Source organism: Bos indicus x Bos taurus, chromosome 23, assembly GCF_003369695.1.
Source record: "Bos indicus x Bos taurus breed Angus x Brahman F1 hybrid chromosome 23, Bos_hybrid_MaternalHap_v2.0, whole genome shotgun sequence".
NCBI classification, from domain to species: domain Eukaryota; kingdom Metazoa; phylum Chordata; class Mammalia; order Artiodactyla; family Bovidae; genus Bos; species Bos indicus x Bos taurus.
In genome coordinates, this window is record NC_040098.1 from 32,231,311 (window position 1) to 32,258,036 (window position 26,726).

The 26,726-nt window shown below is 40.7% G+C and overlaps 2 protein-coding genes and 1 non-coding gene across 7 annotated transcripts in view; 2 read left to right on the forward strand and 1 right to left on the reverse strand.

The window, feature by feature from the left end:
* Window positions 1-21,683, forward strand: ZNF184 (zinc finger protein 184). 4 transcript variants are annotated; one of them, XM_027524662.1, is made up of 6 exons: window positions 1-87; window positions 752-889; window positions 9,917-9,984; window positions 13,335-13,461; window positions 14,024-14,119; window positions 17,751-21,683. In XM_027524662.1, the coding sequence occupies exons 2-6, from the start codon at window positions 883-885 to the stop codon at window positions 19,709-19,711; spliced, it is 2,259 nt and encodes a 752-aa protein (XP_027380463.1). In that variant the 5' UTR covers window positions 1-87; window positions 752-882; the 3' UTR covers window positions 19,712-21,683. The 4 variants fall into 4 exon arrangements, with proteins under 4 accessions (XP_027380463.1, XP_027380461.1, XP_027380462.1 ...); XM_027524660.1 differs by having other exon boundaries at window positions 35-191; XM_027524661.1 differs by lacking the exon at window positions 1-87 and adding an exon at window positions 262-439.
* TRNAC-GCA lies at window positions 2,078-2,149 on the forward strand. The gene has a single exon. It is a non-coding gene; the product is annotated as a tRNA-Cys (tRNA).
* The window catches only part of ZNF391 (zinc finger protein 391), a 25,385-nt gene continuing 16,501 nt past the window's right edge, over window positions 17,843-26,726 (reverse strand). The window contains exon 4 of one of the 2 annotated variants that reach the window (XR_003508109.1): window positions 17,843-17,929. The gene's annotated coding sequence lies outside the window, so the exon portion shown is untranslated. The remainder of the gene's footprint in view (window positions 17,930-26,726) is intronic. The other variant, XR_003508110.1, reaches the window with a different exon arrangement.

Here is a 26,726-nt window from a genome sequence, read left to right on the forward strand (position 1 = left end):
CCGCTAGTAAGTGGGGGTGGGGTTCTCTCCGCACGACCGGAAGTGGCCGTTGAAACCGGCTGTAGGCATGAAAAGAGGTTGGCCGAGGTAAAAGTCCAGCTGCTTCGGCTCCCTTCGCTAGGTTTGGTGATTGACCCAGAGCTTCCAGACCCGGGATTGGAGTGTGAGAATCGCTCTAGAGGGAAGCCCAGGTATCACTATGGCAACCGGCAGCCCTCCGGCCGCGTGACGTCACCTCTCTCACTCTAGGCTGGGAGCGGCCTCTGAGGGAGGGAGCTGGGGAGTCCTCGAAGAGGGCGCCCCTCGCCTCTTTCAGTGTGGGGGCTGTTCCGCCCCGATCTCTGGGAGGGCTTTGTTCTTTTGTTCAGGCCTAGGAGGAAGGCCTAGAGCCGGGCCCCGCCCTGTTTGTCCACCTTCCAGCTTTTCTGCTCCGCAACAGGTGTGTCTTTTTGAGCCCGCGGGGGTGTGAGCCTGCAAGTGTGCACTGAGGTAACCGTTCGAGTAAATGGGCGCCTCTAGCCGGATTCTAGGGTAGGCGCCAGGGTTTGTTTTTTTTTTTTTTTAAATCTGCGGCCAAACCTGTGTACTCGATCTCCATTCTGTTTTTGTTCGGCGGCGGGAGTGCCACTTGCCTCTTTAATGCTCTCTCTGGGCATTTCTCTTTTTCAAGGATCTCTTGACCACTGTGCAAAACTCTTTTAAGATGTGATTTTGTAACGGTTGCCGCTGACCCCCATCTTGTGTCTTTTAGGGCAACCAACTTCAGCGTGTATAAGGGTTCAGACTCCTGCTGGACATCTGGGCTCCAGAAAGAGGACCCAGATACGCTGCTTGGGAAACCCTGGTGTCCAGATTCCAAGAGGAACGAGATGTGCGCCTGAGATGGAAGGTAGTAGGGATGACTTGGCGGGGGGAAGAGTGGGATAATGATGGCAAAAGAAGCGTCCTGGCCTGAGGATTAAATACTTGACAGAGCTGGAAGAGGTGAAAGAAAGGAGCCTTATATATATGAGGATGGAGAAAAGAAACAATTACATCATAGGGAGGGACTTGGAGGAAAAGTTAATTCTGCCTGGCTTTGGGATTGGGGAGTGAAAAGGAGTAATGATTCAGAATGTCTGTGATCCTCACATGACTTGGATTTAGTAAAAATTAGAATGATAATCTTACAGTGAGAAAAAATCTTCGTGGTCATCCCTTCAAGTGCAAGAATCAGTTCTGAAATACCCCTGGGTGTTAGCCATCTGTTAAGTCTTTGGAGGTATTAAACTCCATTTTGAGTGCAGACTATTCCCTTGTTGGCTTTTTCTTTTTTTAGTTCCTTCTGTTAGGTAGAAGTGCCTTTCCTTGTAACTTCTGTGTTGATCTTAGTTCTTAGTCTTCCAAAGCAAGAGACTGTTCTCTGTTTAACACTGCTGCCCTTCAGATACGTGAATTCAGCTGTTTCCAACTCCTACTCACAAATTCTCTCTCTTTTCTAAGTAAAATAGCCTCAGTTCCTTTGATGGGTCTCCATGTGATATACCTAGTGTGCGTGCTAGGTTGCTTCAGTTCTGTCTAGACCTCTTCTCTAAAAACTCTACCACATGACAGCATGCTTCTTAAAATACACTGCTTAAGACTACACATAGTCATTTAGAGGTACTTTGAAAAACATCTTAAAGTGCGATGTACTATTTCTTTTGATTTGGCTATTTTTGCTGTTCAGTATCATTGTATTTGCTTTTTAAAAATCAGTGCTATTATGCTATTAGTCCTAGGTCTTTTTTTTTTTACATGAACTGCTGTTAACTAGATTTACATCATCCTTGTATAATAGAATTGCTTTTTATTCTCAATGTCAGGACTTCATATTTATTTATTATGATTGTTCAATTTTTTTGGCCAAGTATTTTAGCTTGTCAGAGTAATCAGTAATTAATATTAAGTTGGTTTTTCAGTATTTTAACTGTTTTTTCCACCGTTATGGGTAAGGACAGAGCCCTGTGATATGTGACTCTAGACTTCTTTCTATGTTGTCATTGTCTTTACATTCTTTAGGTATGGCTATGCAGTCATTTGGTTTAACCTAACTGCTTCCCTGGTGGCTCAGATGGTAAAGCGGCTGCCTGCAATGCAGGAGACCCAGGTTCAATCCCTGGGTTGGGAAGATCCTAGGGAGAAGGAAATGGCAACCCACTCTAGTACTCTTGCTTGGAAAATTCCACAGACTCAGGAGCCTGGTAGGCTACAGTACATGGGGTCACAAAGAGTTGGACATGACTGAGTGACTTCACTTCACTTCAACTGCTATCATACAGTCCTTTTTCTTGAATCTGTTTAATATCACTAAAAATCTTAACATTATTTGTATTATTTACTTAGGTTTGAGCTATACCTTACATTTGTCCTCAGCTCTTTTTTCCTAAAGATACGAAGAATCTCTGTTTTATTTCTTACAACTGTGTGTGTATCTACAGTTATCTCAAAACAAAAAGTTTAATGAAAAAATCAATTGCCCTTCATTCCATTGCCAATGAACAATTGGAAATAAAAATACAAATTCCATAGCCTCCAAAATATGAAAGAAGAATAGAAACCAACAAAAACATGCAAGATGTGTACACTGAAAGCTGCAAAGCATTGCTGAGGAATTTTTTTTTCCAGCTTTATTTCCAGCTTTATAATTGATCCTGACATTGTGTAAGTTTAAGTTATCCAATGGGATGACTTGATCCACCTATGTATTGCAAAATGATTACCACAATAAGGTTAGTTAACCACATCTATCACCACGTATATTTGCCTTTCTCTCTGTGTGTGTGTGTGAGATGAGGATATTTAAGATTTATTCTGTTAGCAACTTATAAGTGTATAATACAGTATTGTTAACTATAATTACCATGCTGTACATTAGATCATCAGAGCTTATTTGTAACTGAAAATTTATACCCTTTATTCAAAATCTCCCTATATCCCCCACTCTCTAGCTCCTGGAAACCATCATTCTACTGTTTCTTTCTGTGTTCTGCCTTTTTAGATTCCACTTATACGATCATGCAATATTTGTCTTCCTCTTTCTTTTTTCACTTAGCATAGTGCCTTCCATCCATGTTGTCCCAAATGAGAGAATTTTCTCCCATTTTATGGCTGAGTAGTATTGCATTGTATATGTGTATATTCTCACTGTTAGTGGGAATGTATATTAGTGTACCCACTGTAAAAAACCATACAGAGATTCCTTCAGTTCATCTCAGTTCAGTCGCTCAGTTGTGTCCGACTCTTTGTGACCCCATGAATCGCAGCACGCCAGGCCTCCCTGTCCATCACCAACTCCCGGAGTTCATTCAAACTCATGTCCATCGAGTCAGTGATGCCATCCAGCCATCTCATCCTCTGTCGTCCCCTTCTCCTCCTGCCCCCAATCCCTCCCAGCACCAGAGTCTTGTCCAATGAGTCAACTCTTCGCGTGAGGTGGCCAAAGTACTGGAGTTTCAGCTTTAGCATCATTCCTTCCAAAGAAATCCCAGGGCTCATCTCCTTCAGAATGGACTGGTTGGATCTCCTTGCAGTCCAAGGGACTCTCAAGAGTCTTCTCCAACACCACAGTTCAAAAGCATCAATTCTTCGGTGCTCAGCCTTCTTCACAGTCCAACTTTCACATCCATACATGACCACTGGAAAAACCATAGCCTTGACTAGACAGACCTTTGTTGGCAAAGTAATGTCTCTACTTTTGAATATGCTCTCTAGGTTGGTCATAACTTTCCTTCCAAGGAGTAAGCGTCTTTTAATTTCATGGCTGCAGTCACCATCTGCAGTGATTTTGGAGCCCAAAAAAATAAAGTCTGACACTGTTTCCACTGTTTCCCCATCTATTTGCCATGAAGTGATGGGACCAGATGCCATGATCTTAGTTTTCTGAATGTTGATTTTTAAGCCAACTTTTTCACTCTCCTCTTTCACTTTCATCAAGAGGCTTTTGAGTTTCTCTTCAAATTTCTGCCATAAGGGTGGTGTCATCTGCATATCTGAGGTTATTGATATTTCTCTCGGCAATCTTGATTCCAGCTTGTGTTTCTTCCAGTCCAGCGTTTCTCATGATGTACTCTGCATATAAGTTAAATAAGCAGGGTGACAATATACAGCCTTGACGTACTCCTTTTCCTATTTGGAACCAGTCTGTTGTTCCATGTCCAGTTCTAACTGTTGCTTCCTGACCTGCATATAGGTTTCTCAAGAGGCAGGTCAGGTGGTCTGGTATTCCCATCTCTTTCAGAATTTTCCACAGTTTATTGTGATCCACACAGTCAAAGGCTTTGGCATAGTCAATAAAGCAGAAATAGATGTTTTTCTGGAACTCTCTTGCTTTTTCTATGATCCAGCGGATGTTGGCAATTTGATCTCTGGTTCCTCTGCCTTTTCTAAAACCAGCTTGAACATCAGGAAGTTCACAGTTCATGTATTGCTGAAGCCTGGCTTGGAGAATTTTGAGCATTACTTTACTAGCATGTGAGATGAGTACAGTTGTGCAGTAGTTTGAGCATTCTTCAGCATTGCCTTTCTTTGGGATTGGAATCTTTTCCAGTCCTGTGGCCACTGCTGAGTTTTCCAAATTTGCCGGCATATTGAGTGCAGCACTTTCACAGCATCATCTTTCAGGATTTGAAAATAGCTCAACTAGAATTCCATCACCTCCACTAGCTTTGTTCGTAGTGATGCTTTCTAAGGCCTTTGATGCTTCTAAAGCCTGGAATGATGCTTTTCACATTCCAGCATGTCTGGCTCTAGGTGAGTGATCATACCATCGTGATTATCTGGGTCGTGAAGATCTTTTTTGTACAGTTCTTTTGGGTATTCTTGCCACCTCTTCTTAATATCTTCTGCTTCTGTTAGGTCCATACCATTTCTGTCCTTTATTGAGCCCATCTTTGCATGAAATGTTCCCTTGGTATCTCTAATTTTCTTGAAGAGATCTCTAGTCTTTCCCATTCTGTTGTTTTCCTCTATTTCTTTGCATTGATCGCTGAGGAAAGCTTTCTTATCTCTCCTGACTGTTCTTTGGAACTCTGCATTCAGATGCTTACATCTTTCCTTTTCTCCTTTGCTTTTCACTTCTCTTCTTTTCACAGCTATTTGTATGGCCTCCCCAGACAGCCATTTTGCTTTTTTGCATTTCTTTTCCATGGGGATGGTCTTGATCCCTATCTTCTGTACAATGTCACGAACCTCCCTCTGTCCATAGTTCATCAGGCACCCTATCTATCAGATCTAGTCCCTTAAATCTATTTCTCACTTCCACTGTATAATCATAAGGGATTTGATTTAGGTCATACCTGAATGGTCTAGTGGTTTTCCCTACTTTTTTCAATTTAAGTCTGAATTTGGCAATAAGGAGTTCATGATCTGAGCCACAGTCAGCTCCTGGTCTTGTTTTTGCTGACTGTATAGAGCTTCTCCATCTTTGGCTGCTAAGAATATAATCAGTCTGATTTCGGTGTTGACTATCTGGTGATGTCCATGTATAGAGTCTTCTCTTGTGTTGTTGGAAGAGGGTGTTTGCTATGACCAGTGCATTTTCTTGGCAAAACTCTATTAGCCTTTGCCCTGCTTCATTCCATATTCCAAGGCCAAATTTGCCTGTTACTCCAGGTGTTTCTCGATTTCCTACTTTTGCATTCCAGTCCCCTATAATGAAAAGGACATCTTTTTTGGGTGTTAGTTCTAAAAGGTCTTGTAGGTCTTCATAGAACCATTCAACTTCAGCTTCTTCAGCATTACTGGTTGGGGCATAGACTTGGATTACTGTGATATTGAATGGTTTGCCTTGGAAATGAACAGAGATCATTCTGTCGTTTTTGAGATTGCATCCAAGTACTGCATTTCGGACTCTCTTGTTGACCATGATGGCCACTCCATTTCTTCTGAGGGATTCCTGCCCACAGTAGTAGATATAATGGTCATCTGAGTTAAATTCACCCATTCCAGTCCATTTTAGTTCGCTGATTCTTAGAATGTCGACATTTACTCTTGCCATCTCCTGTTTGACCACTTCCAGTTTGCCTTGACTCATGGACCTGACATTCCAGGTTCCTATGCAATATTGCTCTTTACAGCATCGGACCTTGCTTCTATCACCAGTCACATCCACAACTGGGTATTGTTTTTGCTTTGGCTCCATCCCTTCATTCTTTCTGGAGTTATTTCTCCACTGATCTCCTGTAGCATATTGGGTACCTACCCACCTGGGGAGTTCCTCTTTCAGTATCCTATCATTTTGCCTTTTCATACTGTTCATGGGGTTCTCAAAACAGGAATACTGAAGTGGTTTGCCATTCCCTTCTCCAGTGGACCACATTCTGTCAGATCTCTCCACCATGACCCGCCCATCTTGGGTGGCCCCACAGGGCATGGCTTAGTTTCATTGAGTTAGACAAGGCTGTGGCCCGTGTGATTAGATTGACTAGTTTTCTGTGATTATGGTTTCAGTGTGTCTGCCCTCTGATGCCCTCTCGCCACACCTACCATCTTACCTGGGTTTCTCTTACCTTGGACGAGGGGTATCTCCTCACCACCGCCCCTCCTGACCTTGAACGTGGAGTAGCTCCTCTCGGCCCTCTTGCGCCCCCGCAGCCACCGCTCCTTGGACATGGGGTTGCTCCTCTTGGCTGCCTCCCCTGACCTCTGGTGTGGGGTAGCTCCTCCCGGCCGCTGCCCCTGGCCTTGGGTGTGGGGTAGCTCCTCTAGGCCACTGCCCCTGGCCTCGGGCGTGGGGTAGCTCCTTTAGGCCGCTCCTGCACCGTCGCAGCCTGGCACTCTCAGCTGCCACTCCTGGCCTCGGACGTGGGGTAGCTGTTGGTGGTAGGGCTGGAATTTGAACCAATCCCTTGGTGGACCCAAGAAGCCTCACTGGAGGCACGAAGACCTCTGGACAGGAGGGTGGACGGCCCCTTTGCAGGCTCCCGGGGTAAGCAGTGTCCAATTTATAGTTTCCACACAGGCCTGGCCTCCCCAGGGCGGGCAGAGATTCCTTAAGAAATTAAAAATAGAACTACCATATAATCCAGCAATCCCATTTCTGGCTGTGTATCCAGAGGAAATGAAATCACTATCTCAAAGAGATATCTGCAACCCGTATTCATTGCAGCATTATTTATACTAGTCAAGACATGAAAGCAGCCTTAGTGCCCATCAGTGGATAAATGGATAAAGAAAATATGGTATATATTTATATTTCCATAGCGGCCATGCCAATGTACATTCCCATCAACAGTGAACAAAGGTTCCTTTTTCTCCACATGCTCACCAACATTTATCTCTTGTGTTTGTGATAATATTCATTCTAACATCTCTGAGGTGATATCTCATTGTGGTTTTGATTTGCATTTCCCTGATGTTTAGTGATATCAAGGACCTTTTAATATACATTGGCCATTTGTATGTCTTCTTTGGAAAAATAACTATTAAGGTTCTCTGCCCATTTTTAAATTGGATCATTTGGGTTTTTTGGCTGTTGATTTGTATGAGTTCCTTACATATTCTGGATACTGGCCACTTATTAGATACATGATTTGCAAATTTTCTACCATTCCACAGGTTGCCCTTTTATTTTACAAATTGTCTCTTTTGCTTTTTAGTTTGATGTTATCTCACTTTTTGGGGGGGGGGTTATATATCTGTCTGTGTACAACATTTCCTCTTACTGTTAAAAACTTCAATGAAAAAATCTTCATTTTTTTTTTTTCGTCAAGATTTCTTTTACAAAATGTCTTTTCCATACTGTCAAAATGAAGTCTGGAATAACAGTTGCTTTTATTGTTTCCTCTCCTTCTTGAGAATTGGACTTTCATGTCAGCCATTACTCTGAATAGACCTCCTAAGAGCAAAGTTTGTTTTCATTTTGTTTATTGATGTTTAAGTTACTACATTAAGTGCATGAATCTTGAGCATACCACTTAATTAATTTTTATATATTATACACAGTGTAACTACCACCCACACTAAGATATGGAATATTTCTATTGCCCCAGCAGTCTCTCTTGTGTGCCTGTCAGTCAGTAGCCCTCTAGAGGTAACCACTGTTCTAAGTTTTTTAATTTAATATACAGGCACACTTCAGAGATATTATGGGTTTAGTTCTAGCCACTGTAATAAATCGTGTATTGAAATAAACTGAATCCCATGAGTTTCTTGGTTTCCTAGCGCATATTAAAAAGTTATGTTTGTACTATATTTTTGTCTAACTGTACAAAAAGCACTATGTGTAAAAAAATGTATATACCTAATCCAAAAAAAATAGGTAATTGCTAAAAAATGCTAAACATCATCTGAACCTTTAGGAAGTTATAGTAGTAGCATGAAAAATTACTGGTCACAGATCACCATAAAAAATACAGTAATAACAAAAAGTTTGAAATATTGTTGAAAATTACTAAAATGTGACACACAGACATGAAGTGAGAAAATGTGTTGGAAAAAAATGGTGCCAATAGACTAGCTCAAAATGGGATTGCCACAGGCCGTCAATTTGTAAAAAGAAAAATTTAAAAAACCCAGTGTCTAAGAAGTGCAAATAAAGTGAAGCACAATAAAATGAGGTATGCCTGCAAATGTACTCATATTGTATGTATTCTTTTGTCTTATTTTGCTCAATATTGTTTATGAGATATATCCATGTTGTTAGGTAAAGCATCCTTTTATCAGAGAAGGCAATGGCACCCCACTCCAGTACTCTTGCCTGGAAAATCCCATGGACAGAGGAGCCTGGTGGGCTGCAGTCCATGGGGTCGCTAAGAGTTGGACACGGCTGAGAGACTTCACTTTCACTTTTCACTTTCATGCATTGGAGAAGGAAATGGCAACCCACTCCAGTGTTCTTGCCTGGAGAATCCCAGGGACGGGAGCCTGGTGGCTGCCATCTATGGTGTCACACAGAGTCGGACACGACTGAAGCGACTTAGCAGCAGCAGCAGTATGTATTCTTTTGTGTTTGTCTTATTTTGCTCAATATTGTTTATGAGGTATATCCATGTTGTTAGGTAAAGCATCCTTTTATATTTTGGAATACTATTCTGTTGTATGAATATACCACAGTTTATCTATTCTGTTGAAAGCCATTTGGATTCTTTCTGATTTGGGCATATTATAAGTAAACCTTCTATAAACAATCTTGTACAAGTCTTTTGGTGGACATAACCCCTCATTTCTCTGGGTATATGCAGAGGAGTGGAATTGTGGAATCATAGGACAGGTATATGTATATCTTTCATATATACTGACAAACAGTTTTTCTTATGATTAGTAAATATTTACCCCCACAGCAATGTACAGAAGTTCTAATCTCTGTATTCTTGCCAGTAGTTAGTACTGACCATGTCTATTGAATTTTAGACACTCTGGTGGGTAGGTAATGTAGCTAAGTATATGTCATTGTGATATTTAATTGGTATTAATATCAAAGTTTCAAAGGGTAAGGGGAAGACTTTTGGAAAGTAATCTGATTGTTAATTTTATATGTAGCAGAGAATATGTACATCTATAAAGGGATTGTATCCATTCTTCACCAAACTCCCATCCAGACTGCCACAGTGGATACATGTTAAAAGGATGTTAAAGGGAAATTCCCTTTATACATGTACATTGTCAGAAGGCAGCAGAAATATTTTGCCTCACTTAATGAAGAATATGGATTAAGTTGTATGATGAAAGTGACTGTGAGTATGTAGGGGCAAAATTGAATCTTAAAGTAAAGTAATTCTTTACTTCCTAAGTCTACTGATGAAAGTACCAGGGTCTTAGTCAGCAGTTTACCTTGTGTTTTTGCTTTTTGTTTTTAGAAGGAAATGGTATAATTCCTGCTGTTTTCGTGTAGAAAAAATAAGTGGATTTTACAGCTAACTTGAACAGGATTCATTGTAGTTTCTTTTCCCTCCACTAGATCTGTCTGCTCCAGAGTCTGCCCTTTTCCAAGGGGGGCATACTTTACTCCCATCAGCTAGTTTTCAGGTAAGTTGAGATTTCCTTTACATTTCAGTCCTTAGAGAGGAATTGTGTATTATTTTGGTGTGATGTGTGTTTATCTAAGAACCAATGTTGGCAATTCATTGTGGGCTCCCATTTGCCAACCACTTTCTTCCTAACTCTGCCTCTCCAGCTTGACTAATATATTCATCACTCACTTCTTACTTACATCTTGCCATGTGCCAGCAATGAGAGAGCAAAACTTGATATTTTACCTGAATAGACCAAATGACTGCTACAAAAATATAAATCTTAAAAAGGTGAAGTGAGTACCATGGAAAATGGAGAAGCAACAAAAATCTATGTAGTCTAGAGAGTTTAGGAGAGTTTGTGCAGTTCTCATTGCTGCTTTCTTGTGTAACTCCCTTCCATATAGTACTCTGTCCTGTGAACTCTAGTCACCTTGACTTCCTCAAACTCAGCATTATCTTGTCAGTTCAGAGAATCTGCAGGGTGGCTCTTGAATTCCCCTTCCCTGCACCCCTGCCTGGAAGCTCAAAGCAGTAAGCTGGAGCAGTTGTAGGGCTCGCTTCATTTGTTTCCTGATTCATGGAGATCACTGTTCTTTGTTATCTGAAATTCAGTGCCTTGGAAACTTGTTTCATACATTTTGTCTGGAATTTTTTGGTTATTTAATGCAGGAGGGTAAATCCAATCCTGTTAATCCCATCAGGGCCACAGCTTGATCTTTTTAAGATTTGTTTTTGCATTGTAAGCTTTGCCAGGGCTGATCTAGTGCAGTCTTACTATTGGGCTGTGTTTTCAGGGTCCCTATGACCACCATTTACTTCAGTGATTTGCTAGGATGATTCACCCACCCCAGCAGCATAACTCAGGAATGGAGATCATGACCACAAAGGATACACAGTAGGATCAGAAGGGAAAAGATACTCATAAGGCTCCAAAGAAATCTGGCTGTACTTTCTCTGTTGCTGTTGTCCACAGAGACATGAGAAATGTCTCTCATCGAGGAAGTCTGCTTGAGTCTCTCAGTCCAGAGTTCTTAAAAGGGAGCTGATCACATCAGTGTGCTCCCTTGTGGCTGTTAACTAGTCGTGGTGCAGGCCTCAAACTGGGCACCACATGTGCATCATAAATCTTCACGTATACTTTAAATAATGCTGACAGTCTGGTACATCCTGCCCCAGTATTCCAGGCACACAATAACTTCGTCAGTCATTGACTATAAACATTCATTTTCAGAGCTTGTTTAAGGTTCAGAAACATGGATCCAAGTGTCCCTGGAAATTAGCAAAGATTGAGCAAACTGGACTTGCTGCTTTAACGCTTTCCTCACAGGCTAAACTTGTCCTGCTACTAAGGTACACTGGGACTGTTTGTGGGAGCTGATTGCTCATATCATCTGAACTCTGGGTTCAGTTGTGTCATATTGGTAGCTTGTCATTGCCTGTGAAGATTGTATTTACACCGGATTTTTGGAGCTCCTCCTCTGTGCATCTCCCTTGTCTATAGTATCTGTCATGCAAATCCCTTGCCTTTGTGATCCTGAGCTGCCACCTGTGTCTCTTTAGTTCAGGAAGACCACTGTGCCTTGCTCAGGTTCTGCTCCCTGCTCTGCAGTCTGGAGATGCTTCCAGGCAGGAAACTGAAGGATCTGAGGAGCTTGTGTGATTTTCTCCCTTTTCTCAGGATCACAGTTCTGTTCTGTCTGCTGTTCAAAGTACTAAAACTCTTGTTTCAGTTATATTGCAGAGTTTTATAGTTGTTTACACTGGGAAAGCTAGTCCAGTTGCTCTGTCATGGATATAAGTCCCAATAATTTATCTATTTTAAAACAAAATTAACTCATTTGCTCAGGAAGTTCCCCTGCATTGCCTCTGAGTCCCACTAGAGTTGCACTGATAATATTTCATAGTGTATTCTTTTAGCTTTTTCTCTGTGCATTAACATACAAACTTTCCTATTCATAAAAATAAAAATGGTGTAATACCATGTATGCCATTTTTAGTATGACATACATTTCCTAATCAGTGCATATAGACACTTTATTTTTTGATACACTTTATTTTTAAAATGTCTACATGAACTGCTTTGGTATGGATGTACCATGTATTCTTTAACCTCTGTCCTATTAATGGACATTTAAGTTTACTTTTTTTCCTCACAAACAATGTTGCAAGGATATTTTTATATATGTTTTTGCATCCCAGGGTGTTTCTAGAGAATAAATTCCTACAAGCTACAAACTTGGATTGAATGATATATGCATTTAAAGTTTTGATAGATCCTGGCAGACTGCCCCTGTATAGATTGCATTAGTGTTCTGTTCCCACCATAATATACATGAGCACTTTCAGCCGTGTTCCCTAATCTGATATCTCATTGTTTTATTATGTTTTTCTTGGAATGGAGCATGTTTTCATGGTTTTAAGGCCATAGATGAATTGCCTGTGTGGGTTGTTGGCCTTTTTTTGTTATTGTTGTAGGTTGTTAATCTTTCATCCATTTTGCTATTTGCAGGAGCTCGGAATGTTGCATTTTGTTTATGGTTTTTTACAGAAGCTTTACATTTTATGTAGTTCTATCTGGCAATCTCTCTCATAATTTTTGCCTTCCACATATCAAGCTTATGAAAGTATTTTTATGTCTTTTATTCTATTATCTTATTTTTGCTTTTTCTTTAAAATTTAATGTCCAATCCAGCAGATATTTTTGTGATGCCATGAAGTAGGGAACTCACTTTATTTTTTTCTCAAATAGACAGTTATTTGTTATGACACCATTTAGTGACTAATCCACCATCTCAAAGCTAATTTGAAAGTTGCTTAATCCCATTTAGTTCTTATAAACAAAGCTGTATTTTTCCGTTGTCTGTTTTTCATTGAGTTTTATTCCATACTAGACCAGTATGTTTTACCTTTCAGTATACTTTACTATGTTATTTAGTATATTTTGAAATGTGGTAGGGTAAGTCTCCTCCCCAGATTCTTTCAAACACATTTTTGGCTGTTCTTGCACTTATAGTAGTAAAACATATTATTGATGTTAGTAGGTTTACTCTTGATATTTCAGATATCTTGAAACACAGAGATGATAATGATGATAATTATGAAGATCAATACAACAGCAGTCAACATTGACTGAGCACTTGCTAGACCCTAAATTAAGCATTTGATAGCAAACATTTCTTATTTAATTCTTTCAGTAATCCCACGAGTCAGGTTCTGTTTTTATATTCATTTTGCAAAGGAGGAATTATCAAAATCATTTTTCAGATAGCCCAGAACTTCCCTTACTTCTATCAGTATAGCTAAATTTGCCCCTTTCTGAGGTAAATGCTTTATGGCTAAGCAGAAATATGTCTGGTCTTCTAGGAATCAGTGACCTTCAAGGATGTGATAGTGGACTTTACCCAGGAAGAATGGAAACAGCTGGATCCCGTACAGAGAGGTTTATTCAGGGATGTGACATTGGAGAATTATACACATCTGGTCTCTATAGGTAAGGATGACTTTTCTGAGTTAATATCTGGAGGTGTGGAGGAGGAGGGAACTCGTGTACTTAGGTGAGTTTTTTCCTTTCAGTTAAGGAACCAAAAACTTCTTTGAAAGGTTTTGAAAAGGTTTCTGCTCTCTAGTAGCCTTCCTTCATAGTTCAGTTGGTAAAGAATCTGCCTACAATGCGGGAGACCTGGGTTTGATCCCTGGGTTAGGAAGATCCCCTGGAGAAGGGAAAGGCTACCTACTCCAGTATTCTGGCCTGGAGAATTCCATTGACTGTATGGTCCATGGGGTCACAAAGAGTCAGACACGACTGAGTGGCTTTCACTTTCACTCTCTAGTAAGTAGAAGGACAAACTAATAATTTTTCTAAAGCCAGATCAGTTTCCAAGTTATACCACATTTGGGAACGTATAACATCAAAGCTTTGTATATGTCTTCCTTCCATCTGATTTGTCCACCTCTCCTTTCCTCTAAAGACAAAGCGATGAGAATGAACTCTGAGAAGGCACTTTTCTCTCACTGCAGAAAGGTAACTTTTTTTTTTTTATTCCAATGCATAGGACTCCAAGTTTCCAAACCTGATGTGATTTCCCAGTTAGAGCAAGGGACAGAGCCGTGGATTGTGGAGCCCAGCATCCCAGTAGGGACCCCTGGAGGTAAGTAGTGGGTACCCAGCAGATGAATGTTATTAACTCTGACCACCAGCCTGATGAGAGGATTTTACACCTGAAATGTAAATGTACTTGCTTCTCCTTAAAGTGTCTGTTGGGAAGGCATTTGTACTTTCTTATGTGTTGTCAAAACACCAAATGTCTCAACATGTGAATACATATACATTTTTATGCTCCTTTCAGAGGACGTGTCCTTCCTGCTCTTTTCTAAAAGCAACTTCTTGACATGGAATCTGGATTCTATCCTTTCCCAACCTCCTTTGGGACCCAAGTCTTATAATTATTAGTACTTTTCAGTCCTTAAAGTTTTCTTTTTGGATCTCTAGGCTCCATTCCCATAACCTTCAAACAGAAATAGGTACCTAAATTCCAGATACTTTTACTCAACGCTGTTAATCTATCTGGCCACCATCCGGTCTGCCTTTTTGCTTTCCCAACCAAACTCTGCTAAAGTGAGTTCCATACCTGTAGACATCATTTTTTTTCATACCTAGTCCTGCCTTAATCTCATTGTGTAGCTTCTTATCCTACACAGTATTGTCTTGTCCTTGACATTATGAATAACTTTCTTCTAAACCTTGATTCTTAAATGGCACAGAGAGACCTCTTCAAAGATCTGACCCTGAAAAAATATAGAAACTAAGACACTTTAGGTAAGGAATATATCTTCAAAAGTAATGAGGTAGACATGGGGGTCCTTTTTAATGGGGAGAAAAAAAGCATGCAGTGTTCAAATTTGGGAAGTGCTGAATTAGCTAAATTTTAGCAGGTTTCATTCTCTTTTTTTTTGGCTGTGCAGGGTCTTTGTTGCAGACCACCATTGCGGTGTTGGCTTGTGGACTCTGGAGCATGGGCTCAGTAGTTGTGTCACATGGGCTTACTTGGTTCATAGCATGTGGGATCTTCCCAGACCAGGGAGCCAACCCATGTCCCCTGTATAAGCAGGTGGATTCTTATCCATTGTGCCACCAGGGAAGTCCTTTAGCAGGTTTCTTATTGGAGAACCACTTAGAGATTTTTTTTTCTTTTACATAGTCGAGAATTATGAATTTCTAAGAGTTGCATAGAATGTAACATTTCTCTCCCCCATCCTCCTAACCATGATTCTGGTTTGTTTTTTTTATACTGCACCTTTAAAATCTTGCTTTTAAAAGATGGTTTCATGGAACACAACTTGAAAAACTAATTTTTTAAAAATAAGAGCTTTATTAACTTATGTTTACAGTTTGTTAACTTTTGGAAAGTTAACAATGAGGTGGCCACTGGCCCAAGCCCTTGTCTGCATCATTTTCCTGTCTTCTTTATTACCATCTTCTCTAGGCTGTCTTGGTGACTTGGCCCCCGCCGGATTGTGAGAGAGAGAGAGAGATATATATATATATATTTATTTACCTACCTATCTGTGTATACACACACACACACACACACACACATATTTTGTCTTGCTAGTCTATCTTGTTCTTTTGCAGCCTGAATGTTAGCACCCTCTATTATCTCTCCAGGCACAGGATGTCAGAATATACTGTGGTCATTGCCCGTTGATTTTGCATACTGTATAGTAAAGTGAAAATTGCTTCCTGCAGTAGGAGTGGTACTGTTCAGTCTGGCCTTCTGGAATTTTCTCCAATCTTTCATTCATAAACCCACTCCTGATACTCTGGTTACTCTCTTGGTTAGTGCATGGACAGTATGACAATGTGGATAATATTGGTCAGTCTGTTGCATGTTTATTGCTTTCATCTGGAACTCCAACCTGGCTCAAGATCAGTCACTTCTACACTCTTTTTGCCTTTAACAGCATATGACTCTATGGTCTCCATATCCTTCCCTGTGAAGTACTTCCAGGAGATAATTTTTATGGTTATCTACTGCACAAGTAGATAACAACAACAAGGGCTTCCCTAGTGGCTCAGATGGTAAAGCATCTGTCTGCAATACAGGAGACCCGGGTTTGATCCCTGGGTTGGGAAGATCCCCTGGAGAAGGAAATGGCAGCCCACTCCAGTACTCTTGCCTGGAAAATCCCGTGGACCGCGGAGCCTGGTAGGTTACCGTCCATGGGGTCACAAAGAAACAGACATGACTGAGCGACTTCACTTTCACTGTACAAGTAGTAGTTCCCTTGTGGTTCAGCTCATAAAGAATCCGCCTGGAATGTGGGAGACCTGGGTTTGATCCCTGGGTTGGGAGGATCCCCCGGAGAAGGGAAAGGCTATCCACTTCAGTATTCTGGCCTGGAGAATTCCATGGACTGTTTAGTCCATGGGGTCGCAAAGAGTCAGACACGACTGAGTACCTTTCACTCACTATACAAATATATCCTTCTTAGTGTCAGTTTTGTTGTGGGAAACATATCCATTTCTTATATTGATTGGTTGTTCCCCCCAAACTTGTTTTGCATTAATCTTCTTGTCCCTGCTAGAGAAATATTGCTGTTAAGAGGCTGCCTGCCCTTCTACATGCTGGTAGGTGCTACACCATTACCCATGGTTCCAGGTATGGAGGGGATGGTAGGCAGCTCTGGCTCCCTGCCTTGCTCCTCATGCTACAGTGATAATGGTGATGATCACAGCTGGGCTGGTAGCACAGGTGATTCAGGGTTTGCTGGGGGTCTGCTGTACCTTCCTGTTACCAGTGGAACCAAAGAAATGCTGTTTTAAATACAGCCTTTTTTTCTTTACTAGATCTGCCAACACTGACTACCCTGTCGTCTTTCTTGTCTTGACACAAGATAAACTGTCCCACAGTAGACAGCATAATAGTGTAACTCTACTTCCTGATTATGTACTTTTCTGGTTTTTTATATTCTTTTGCTTGTTTGCTGAAAACTGCTTTCTTTCATTAGTATATTTTATTCATCCATTATACTAAACACACTCAAGAATCTTTCCTTATCACTGTTCTTTTTTCACATACATTCTTACATCTTTAGCTATTCTTTTCCTTCCTTTTTTGAGCTGATAGTTTCTATCCTATATTTGAACATTTTAGTTATTCTGCTACTTTTGGCATCTTCCATCCCCTCAAACACCATTATCGTCTAGTCCTCCTTTTCTCTTATTCTCAAAATGCCTAGGGTTGACGTTGTCATCTTCCTCCACCTAAATTATTTTCTTTACTATTTACAACTTTCTCATTTCTAGCAGTGATACAGCTACTCCTTCAGTTTTCTAGGCTATAAACCATGGAGCCCAAGTCATATCTTCTGTTTGTCTTATCTTGAAATCATGCTTCTTAGATTTTTGTTTTGTTGTTCACTGGCAAGGAATCCCTGTTCAGACTGCCCTTTTTAGATCCAGTCCATCTTGTCTACTTAGCTATGTCTGTGGTCACTTTCTAAATTTACTGTCACCTTAAATGAAGTTCCCTTCCTGGTAGAGATTATCTGTGAAATTAAATTAGGCAGTCTCTTGCTGCTCTCATATTTTATTTATCATTCTCCTTACCTCTTTCTAAATGTCTCCCCAAAAAATAGGGCTGTATTTGAAAGTTCTCAGAATTCCCTGAGGGCTTTATTTTTAGTTTCATTAGGTCATCCCCACAGTAACACTTTTGTTGTTGTATTTGTTTTTTTTCCCTCGATTCAGAGTATGCTGACATTTTCTTTTTCTTTCAGACTGGGTGACAAGACCAGAAAATAGCATAACAGCCTCAGAGCTGGACATTTCTGGAGAAGAGCCGTCTCCAGGGGCAGTAGCAGAAAAGCACAAAAGGGATGATCCTTGGAGCACCAACTTCTTAGAAACTTGTGAATCCAAAGGCAGTCCAGAGAGGCAGCAGGCAAACAAACAGACACTGCCAAGGGAAATAAAAATAACTGAAAAGACCATACCAACTTTGGAGCAAGCACATGTAAATAATGACTTTGAAAAAAGCATCAGTGTGAGTTTAGACCTTTTAACACACAAACAAATATCTCCAAAACAGACCTCTACTAAAACAAATGTCAAACAGAATTTAAACCCAGTTAAAAAAGAGAAGTCTTGTAAGTGCAATGAATGTGGAAAAGCTTTTACTTATTGTTCAGCTCTTATTCGCCATCAGAGAACGCATACTGGAGAAAAACCCTACAAATGTAATGAATGTGAAAAAGCCTTCAGCCGGAGTGAAAACCTTATAAACCATCAAAGAATTCATACTGGAGATAAACCATATAAATGTGATCAGTGCGGGAAAGGCTTCATTGAGGGTCCATCTCTTACTCAACATCAAAGAATTCACACTGGAGAAAAACCCTATAAGTGTGATGAATGTGGGAAAGCTTTTAGTCAGAGAACCCACCTTGTTCAGCATCAGAGAATACACACTGGTGAGAAACCATATACTTGTAATGAGTGTGGAAAAGCCTTTAGCCAGAGAGGCCACTTCATGGAACATCAGAAAATCCATACAGGAGAAAAACCTTTTAAATGCGACGAATGTGATAAAACATTTACCAGGAGCACACACCTTACTCAACATCAAAAAATCCATACTGGAGAGAAAACCTATAAATGTAATGAATGTGGAAAGGCTTTCAATGGACCCTCAACGTTTATTCGTCATCATATGATTCATACTGGGGAAAAACCATATGAGTGCAATGAATGTGGTAAAGCCTTCAGTCAGCACTCAAACCTCACTCAGCATCAGAAAACACATACTGGGGAGAAACCTTATGATTGTGCTGAGTGTGGGAAATCCTTTAGTTATTGGTCATCCCTTGCTCAACATCTCAAAATTCATACTGGAGAAAAACCTTACAAATGCAATGAATGTGGAAAGGCCTTCAGTTACTGCTCATCCCTTACTCAACATCGGAGAATTCACACCAGAGAAAAGCCTTTTGAATGCAGTGAATGTGGAAAGGCTTTCAGTTATCTCTCAAACCTTAATCAACATCAGAAAACTCATACCCAAGAGAAAGCTTATGAATGTAAGGAATGTGGGAAGGCCTTTATTCGAAGTTCATCTCTTGCTAAACATGAAAGGATTCATACTGGTGAGAAACCCTATCAGTGTCATGAATGTGGGAAAACCTTCAGTTACGGCTCATCCCTTATTCAGCATAGGAAAATACATACTGGAGAAAGACCTTACAAGTGTAATGAATGTGGGCGAGCCTTCAACCAGAACATACACCTTACACAGCATAAGAGAATTCACACGGGAGCAAAGCCTTATGAGTGTGCCGAGTGTGGCAAAGCCTTTCGACATTGTTCATCTCTTGCTCAACATCAAAAAACACACACAGAAGAAAAACCCTACCATTGTAATAAGTGTGAAAAGGCCTTTAGCCAGAGCTCCCATCTGGCACAGCATCAACGAATTCACACTGGAGAGAAGCCCTATAAGTGCAATGAATGTGACAAAACCTTTAGCCGGAGCACTCATCTGACTGAACATCAGAATACTCATACTGGAGAGAAACCTTACAACTGTAATGAATGCAGGAAGACTTTCAGCCAGAGCACTTACCTCATTCAGCATCAGAGGATTCATTCAGCAGAGAAGCCTTTTGGATGTAATGATTGTGGAAAAGCCTTCAGATACCGTTCTGCTCTCAACAAACATCAGAGACTGCACCCTGGCATATGACTCTTCTAGGATCATCCTAAACATAGGGGATGCATTTATTCGGGGATACATTTACTCTGGTTTGTCCTTTTGTTCAACACAGAAGAATCAGGCTGGATTGAGAAACTGCTGAAAATACTTCTACTTTTCACTGTTGTGCTGTGGAATAGAAAGTGCATTGGGCTGAAATAATCCGATTATGTTGTTAAGCAATTTTGTGACATTGGCAAATTCAGCCATTTTAAGCTTCAGTTTCCTCTGTGAACTGAGGGATTTGGAGTAGGTCATTTCAAAGGTCATTTATTCAGTTTTGTATGTTTACAATATATTCTTGAATAGGATTATTATACATCAGCATTTTGCTTTGTTGCTTCTAGAGTATATGTATTTATGCATGTTTTGCTAATAGAAAGCATTTATGTTTCAGCAAGTAGACTGGAGGTCGGTTATGCTCCTGTTCTAACACATTCAAGTTCTTTAAGTAACTGATTCCTAATAAAAAGAATTGTAAAATACCCTCAAATTAACAATTCAGGAGCATATAATGGCTCACTTAAGTCAGTACAAGTATTAAACCTTCCTATTATTTTCTCTTCTAGTATGTTTTAACATTCTAGAAGTTTATCACAACTACATAGACCCACTACTACAGCTTACACCTGTGCTATTTAACCCTAGTTACATAGTGAAATCACTTCAGTAACTTTATAAAATTCTGTTGGCCAAGACTCCACCCCCAGTGACTAATTGGCTCAGGGAGTAGGGTCCAGGCTTGAGTATCTTTTTTAAACTCCTATATGTACCCTGGAAAGAAAAACTGGATTCAGTACTCACTCCCTTAGTACCTTCTTGTAGCTACTCCTAGAAGCTCACAGGTAGCTATTGCATACACATAATGTAATTTTGACTGTTAGTTTGTTTTGTAAATTGATTTCTCAAACTCTGAGAGGTAAGGTCAATTTGTTTCCTTACCAAAGTGCAGAAATTAAATGGCTGTATAAAATAATAGTCATTTTATTTGCTTTTCCTTGGCCACCTGATATCATAAGCAGATGACAGTGAGTGACACCCCTGAAGATGGGTGGCCCATAGGCTGCATGGCCATTTGTGACAACCCTGGTCAAAATAACATTTGAGCCTGAAATAAATGTGAATTTAGCCATAAAGAGATTGGCCCTCATATTTTCTCCAGATACAGTCTGATTAAGTAGTCACCTCTTTTAGGAGCAATTGACAATTTCCTAGCCTGTCCTTGAGAATGGGGAGCTCTAAGAACAAAATGTAGCACTGAAATTGATCATTGTTTATATAAAGGGGTTCCAGACTCTTCCCACAAAGGAAGTTTGGGGGAGTGAGTGCTATAGCTCACTTCAAGTGAAAAAAATCCAGTTATTTTTGCTTATATAATGCCAGTGACCTGCATCAGATTTTTGTCACCTCCTTAAATGAAGATACCAGGCAGTGAAGAACAGAATTCAGGAAATAAAGTAGCCATTTAAATCTCGGGACTTTTTTCTGTTGTTGTTTTGAAACATCCTTGAAGAAATGTCATCTTGGTATTTCTTCATTTCTCAAGGCTTCCCTTATATAGGAGTTTTTTTTAATCCCACAGCAGAGAGGTAGATGCTGGCAGAGAGGAATGGATCTCAGGTTATAGGATACACTTTGGTTGGAACCTGAGCCACTCCCACAGCATGAGGAGATGAAGTTTCTATATCCAGGTGAAGGGTCCTCCTGTTTTAAAGGAGATCCCAAAATAGAAAATACCAGAGTTTGTCTGAAATGAACAAGAAGACTCTGTTCTTTTGCCACACTGATTCCCATATGAGGGAACAGAATTTATTTGGGAATTTCTCACTAACCTTGGAAGACCTTACTTTGTTCCATTAATTTGATCTCTTCATAGATAATGGTCAGGTCAAACTCAGAGCATTGGGAATGTGTGATCACTGCCTAACTTAATTCTTTTATTAAAAACAAATCTGATCTTTCATGCCTTTATATTCTCAGACTGGATGTGTGCTAACCACTCCCAGACAATACAGGCCTAGAGAAGGGATAGGCAGTGTGGTTCTAGAACTTAACACGATCTCACAACTCTCTACTAGCTATCCCAGTTTTCTCAAAGTGGGTGAATTTGCAATTACTGCTGTTTCTCAGAGATACCAATCTACTTATACACTGTGGTAAACTAAGGTTTGGTCCTTTGTCACCTGATCTGTCCCTTAGCCATGTACTTAACCTTCCCTCCTTACTCCTATTTTAAGAGCAGAGTGAGTAATTTTAAGTTTCAAACTTTTTTCTTAATTTTGTCATTTATATGCCATAAACACCAACTATAACACTAACATTACTTCCTTAACATCATACGCAAAAGAGTAGAGCAAAATTAAAATCTAAAGGGGAGATTTTGAAGTTAGAAGTCATAATTTCTTCCTTGAAGTTATAATTAGTCCAGAAAAGGAGAAGAGGGATTCAGCTTATCTTAGAGGCTTCACAGCCACTGAAGCTGCTCAAAAATAAAAGGATCTCAGAAATAACTAAAAAAGCCAGTAGTTCTTTATGAAGCAAAAGATTCCCTATTATTTACCCAAAAAATCTAATACTAATTTTCATATGTATCTTTGGATGTCTCAGTGTCCTAGGTTGAGCCTTTAGAGACTAGATGCAATGAGCTTCAGTATACAAATGGAAAGGTTGACCTTGAAACAGTATAAATGGTATGACTGTTAAAACAGGAGAGAACATAACTAAATCTTCTAGTGGATTTGATAATTTGGGAACATTTTGAATCAAGAATACACAGTAACCACAGAACCTGGGCCTCCTAATTTTACAGTAAAGAGGAAGAAGAAAGACAGTGGAAGGAGGCACCACCCCATAGGCTTACTACCTCAAATACTGGGCACTAAGTATTTATAATTGATTAACTGGTTGAAGGTTAAGAAGGGGAAGTACATTAAAAGGATGGGGGCAGGGAGAGGTCAATACTTCAACATGATCATAATCATGGCCCAAGTCCCTAGGTAAATTATAGCATCCAGGCTGGAGAGAAGGAAATGAAACTAGGAAGGGACAGAGAAAATGGAGGGACACAGGGCCTGTGAATACTGTGATACGAGCTCAGGGGGGCTTAAAGAGCTATGTTAAAAAGTCGAGATGCCTCCCTGTTTGCCTTTCGGGAGTAATAGAGATTGCTGAAGAAAGAGCACTTTGAAAATTTTTACTTGATCTCTCTACAGTTCAAGCAGCTAGGAAAGATGATTGTACAACATGAGACAGCATGTGGTACTCAAAATCATCCTTGACCTGAGCTGTTGGCACTCTGCTTTTGATACCTGGAACATATCCACCTTCATTTCCCTTAGGATGAATTATTTTCCATAAGTTTCTTGACTCTTCATGCAAAACACCACCTGTAATTGAGTCTGTTTATATTTTAATGACTGACTGCTGACATTTCAAGCCCTGTCCTTTCCCCTTGTGCTTCCTATCTGGGCAAGCTAAATAAGCAAGCCTGGGTGCTTCCTCCCTTGGTGTTTGGGTAGAGGGTGTTCAAACCACACAATCCCTGGCTCACATGCATGAACCCCAATCCCAGTCCAACCCCATCCACCATAAACCTGATATGGAACTCCCTCCCTGCTCTCTCTTGGGCTGTTATCAGGCCAGTTTGGGAGCCTGCTGTGCTCTCCCCAGAAAGGTTTTATTTATGGACAATAAAGCGCTTCATACGCTATTGGGGCATGTGGGGAGTCATCAGACTTGACATCTGAACCAAATTTTCAGTGGGGATGATCCACCTGCCTATGTGGGGGTGACCATAGCACCTCCACCCCAGACAGTCTTTGCATGAACTAAAGCTCAGGTTTCAACACATAAAGGTGTTAGGAATCAAATTATTTCCCTGAAGAAATTCTGGTTCAACTACAAAAACACCCTGCAAAATTAAAATCATTGTATAGGTGGGACTTCTCTGGCTGTCCAGTGTTTAAAGACGGCACTTCCAATGCAGGGGTGTGGGTTCTATCCCTGGTTGGTCTGCATTCCACTCAGTGTGGCAAAAAAAAAAAAAAAAAGAAAGAAAAATCACATCTACTTGCTGCATTGAAACAAGATATAATGTTAAATCACATGTAATTACTTTGCTCTCTGTGTGGCCTATCAGTGCTGGAGAGTGTTTATAGTTCAAGGTTTAAGAGATATAGCAAGACATTTTTAAAAACTAATTACCAAAAAAAAAAATTAATTACCTTTTTCTTCTATAAACCACAATTATTAAAATTTAGTGGTGGTATATCTGTCCAGCTAATGGTAGAGAGTGGTTCCTAGGGAAAATTTATGACAAGACCAAAGTCAGAGCAGTTTCTCTTTCTCTGGATTTGTCCTTGGGGATGGTTTTGTGGGAGGGGGAGATGATATGAATGACCTCACAATGTGATGGAGCCTGTATTCTAGACCCTGTCTTGGACACACCTTTGTCTCAGATGGGCTCAGATGGGTGCCTGGGCCATGGATGAACTCACCCTTGAATAGGGATGAGGGCATTCATCTCCATATTGGACTAGTGAGAAAGCATAAAGGCTCAAGATCCAGGTCCAAGAGAATTTATCCTTACTGAGGCCCCTGGGCAATGTAGTTCTGAGCAGATTACTTTGGGGCCAAGAGAAATCTGGAGCCACAGTTATGGCACTGCCCAAGAAGACCAGGAAACAAGGAGTGCGTCTATTGATGAAGGAAGGTATTTTCAGGTGCCACTTCTTATTTGGTCCCTTTTCACTCCACCTCTAGGCAGTGTCCCATGCAGAAACTAATGGCCATACTTAGTTTAACTGAAGAAAATTTAAACAGAGGAAACCAGCAAAGGAGAGTGGAACACTAGCATCTAACAATTGCAGGACAACTACCACCTGGAGCCTGAAAGAGCAAGAGCAAAAGAAAAATGTAATCATTTTCCATGGCTGCTGTAACAAACTGGTGCCTTAAAACAACAAATCTATTTTCAAAGACTTGTAGTCCAGAAGTCTGAAATGTTTCACTGGGCCAAAATTGAGTTGTTGGCTGATCCACACTCCTGGAATCTCTAAGGGGAGAATTAACTGGGTGGGTAAAGCAGCATGTGAATTTAAGTAGAATCTTTTTAAATCAGTTCAGTTCAGTCACTCACCCAGTCGTATCTGACTCTCTGAGACGCCATGGACTGCAGCACGCCAGGCTTCCCTGTCCATCACCAACTGATGGAGCCCGCTCAAACTCATGTCAATCGAGTTGAAATGCCATCCAACCATCTCATCCTCTGTCATCCCCTTCTCCTCCTGCCTTCAATCTTTCCCAGCGTCACAGTCTTTTCCAATGAGTCAATTCTTCGCATCAGGTGGCCAAAGTATTGGAGCTTCAGCTTCAGCTTCAGCCCTTCCAATGAATATTTCGGACTGATTTCCTTTAGGACTGACTGATTTGATCTTTTTGCAGGCCAAGGGATTCTCAAGAGTCTTCTCCAACACCACAGTTTAAAAGCATCAATTCTTCAGTGCTCAGCTTTCTTTATGGTTCAATTCTCACATCCATACATGACTACTGGAAAAACCATAGCTTTGACTATGTTTTTAAATAAGAGAGAACTATTAGACTTGTTTGGATCAATGCTGTCCAGCCATCTTATCGTCTGACACCCTCTTCTCCTTCTGCCCTCAATCTTTCTCAGCATCAGGGATTTTTCCAATGAGTCATCTGTTTGCAATGTTCATGCAATGAACATGAACTTGGGCAAATTCTGGGAGATGGTGAAGGACAGGGAGACCTGGTGTGCTGCAGCCCATGGGGTTGCAAAGCGTTGGACACAACTGGGCGACTGAACAACAGCAGTTAGACTTGTTTACATTGGTAATGAGTCACTAGAAAAGGAGAGTCTGAAAAGTGAAAGGAATGTGAGAGTCAAGTCCTCAAGGAGGCAGAAAGAAATGGTATCTCTGACAATGTTGGGATAGATAGTGGGTGTGGAACGTGTGAAGGACAGAAGCTTGTGGGTGGGGAGCAGATGGCAGGCACCTTTAAAAGGCAGAGGAGGAGGAGGACTTTTGGAACAAGAATTAAAAAGGGAAGGATAAGATCCACTAGTGGGAGAGGAGAAGCACACACAGCAGCTGCTGCATTACCCACACGCGTGGGGATTCCTGCCTGCCAAGACCCCAAGGTTCCAGATAAAAGGCAGAATGTTCGCTGGATGATTCACCCACGTGGATATTGATTCAACAAATATTTACTGAGCAACTACTCTGTCAGGCACATTGGTGCCACTTAGCATTAAATGGGAGAAGGCAATGGCACCCCACTCCAGTACTCTTACCTGGAAAATCCCATGGATGGAGGAGCCTGGAAGGCTGCAGTCCATGGGGTCGCTGAGGCTCGGACACAACTGAGCAGCTTCACTTTCACTTTTCACTTTCATCATTGAAGAAGGAAATGGCAACCCACTCCAATGTTCTTGCCTGGAGAATCCCAGGGACCGGGGAGCCTGGTGGGCTGCTGTCTATGGGGTCACACAGAGTCGGACACGACTGAAGCAACTTAGCAGCAGCAGCATGAAATGAGACATGAAATAGAGCAGAAGTATAAAAGCCAGATAGATGCCACAGTCATATACATAGGAGAGATCAGGAGAAGACTAAAATGTGGGAGAGCATGAAGGTAAAACATGTGTTCTCTAAGGAGCTGAGATTTACTTTAGTTTCAGAGGTACAGTGAAAAAAAATCTAGTAAGAAGATGGGTCCCAGGAAAAGGAATCAGTCAGCATTACAGATATAACAGTGGAGCTGAAAATTCATTTGAACAGAGGTCAAAGGATGACTTGAACATGAGATTGGAAGGTATTAGCTGGACACATTGTTCCAAAAAGAATGCTAGTATACATTTTTAAAAATTATTACAGAAAATTTCAAATAAACACAAAACAGAAACGTGAACTCTGGTGTATTCTTCACCCAGACTAAACAATAATCAATATTTGCCAATCTTGTTTAGCAATCCCTCTCTGAC

Excerpts from the sequence above, each read along its gene's own strand:
- ZNF184 (XM_027524662.1), top strand. Across the intron at positions 9,985-13,334 it reads TCCCATCAGCTAGTTTTCAG|GAATCAGTGACCTTCAAGGA; the intron begins GTAAGTTGAGAT and ends CTGGTCTTCTAG. Across the intron at positions 13,462-14,023 it reads TACACATCTGGTCTCTATAG|GACTCCAAGTTTCCAAACCT; the intron begins GTAAGGATGACT and ends TCCAATGCATAG.